This window comes from Myotis brandtii, unplaced genomic scaffold, assembly GCF_000412655.1.
Source record: "Myotis brandtii unplaced genomic scaffold, ASM41265v1 scaffold1814, whole genome shotgun sequence".
Classification (NCBI taxonomy): domain Eukaryota; kingdom Metazoa; phylum Chordata; class Mammalia; order Chiroptera; family Vespertilionidae; genus Myotis; species Myotis brandtii.
The window spans coordinates 494,295-494,592 of NW_005356728.1; the positions used below are offsets into that span (position 1 = coordinate 494,295).

Sequence of the window (298 nt, forward strand, 5' to 3'; positions counted from 1 at the left end):
CCCCCCCTCACCCCGGTGCCCCAGGAGCTGTACCGAGTCCCGGAGGGGCCGGGGGTCCCATGGAGGTGAGAGGCGGACACCCCTGGCAGCTCCCTCACCCTCCAGGCCTAAGGGAGGGACTTGAGGTAACCGGAGGGGATGGTCAGGGTCTGGGTGGCGGCCGGACTTGGAGGATGGCGACGGTGAGAAGAGGCTGAGGAGAAGGCACGTCCATAGACGCTGTTCTCTGAGGAGGTCGCCTCAGGGCAGGAGAGGGCAGGTCGCTTTTGAGGAACCTCGACGGGGAGCCCGGGCCGCG

At 68.5% G+C, this 298-nt stretch overlaps 1 protein-coding gene across 1 annotated transcript in view; it reads left to right on the plus strand.

Moving 5' to 3' along the window:
- Window positions 1-59: 59 nt before the first annotated feature.
- The window catches only part of MEIOC (meiosis specific with coiled-coil domain), an 18,267-nt gene continuing 18,028 nt past the window's right edge, over window positions 60-298 (plus strand). Inside the window, exon 1 of the mRNA XM_005863848.2 lies at window positions 60-125. Coding sequence (XP_005863910.1) covers window positions 60-125 — 66 coding nt within the window. The remainder of the gene's footprint in view (window positions 126-298) is intronic.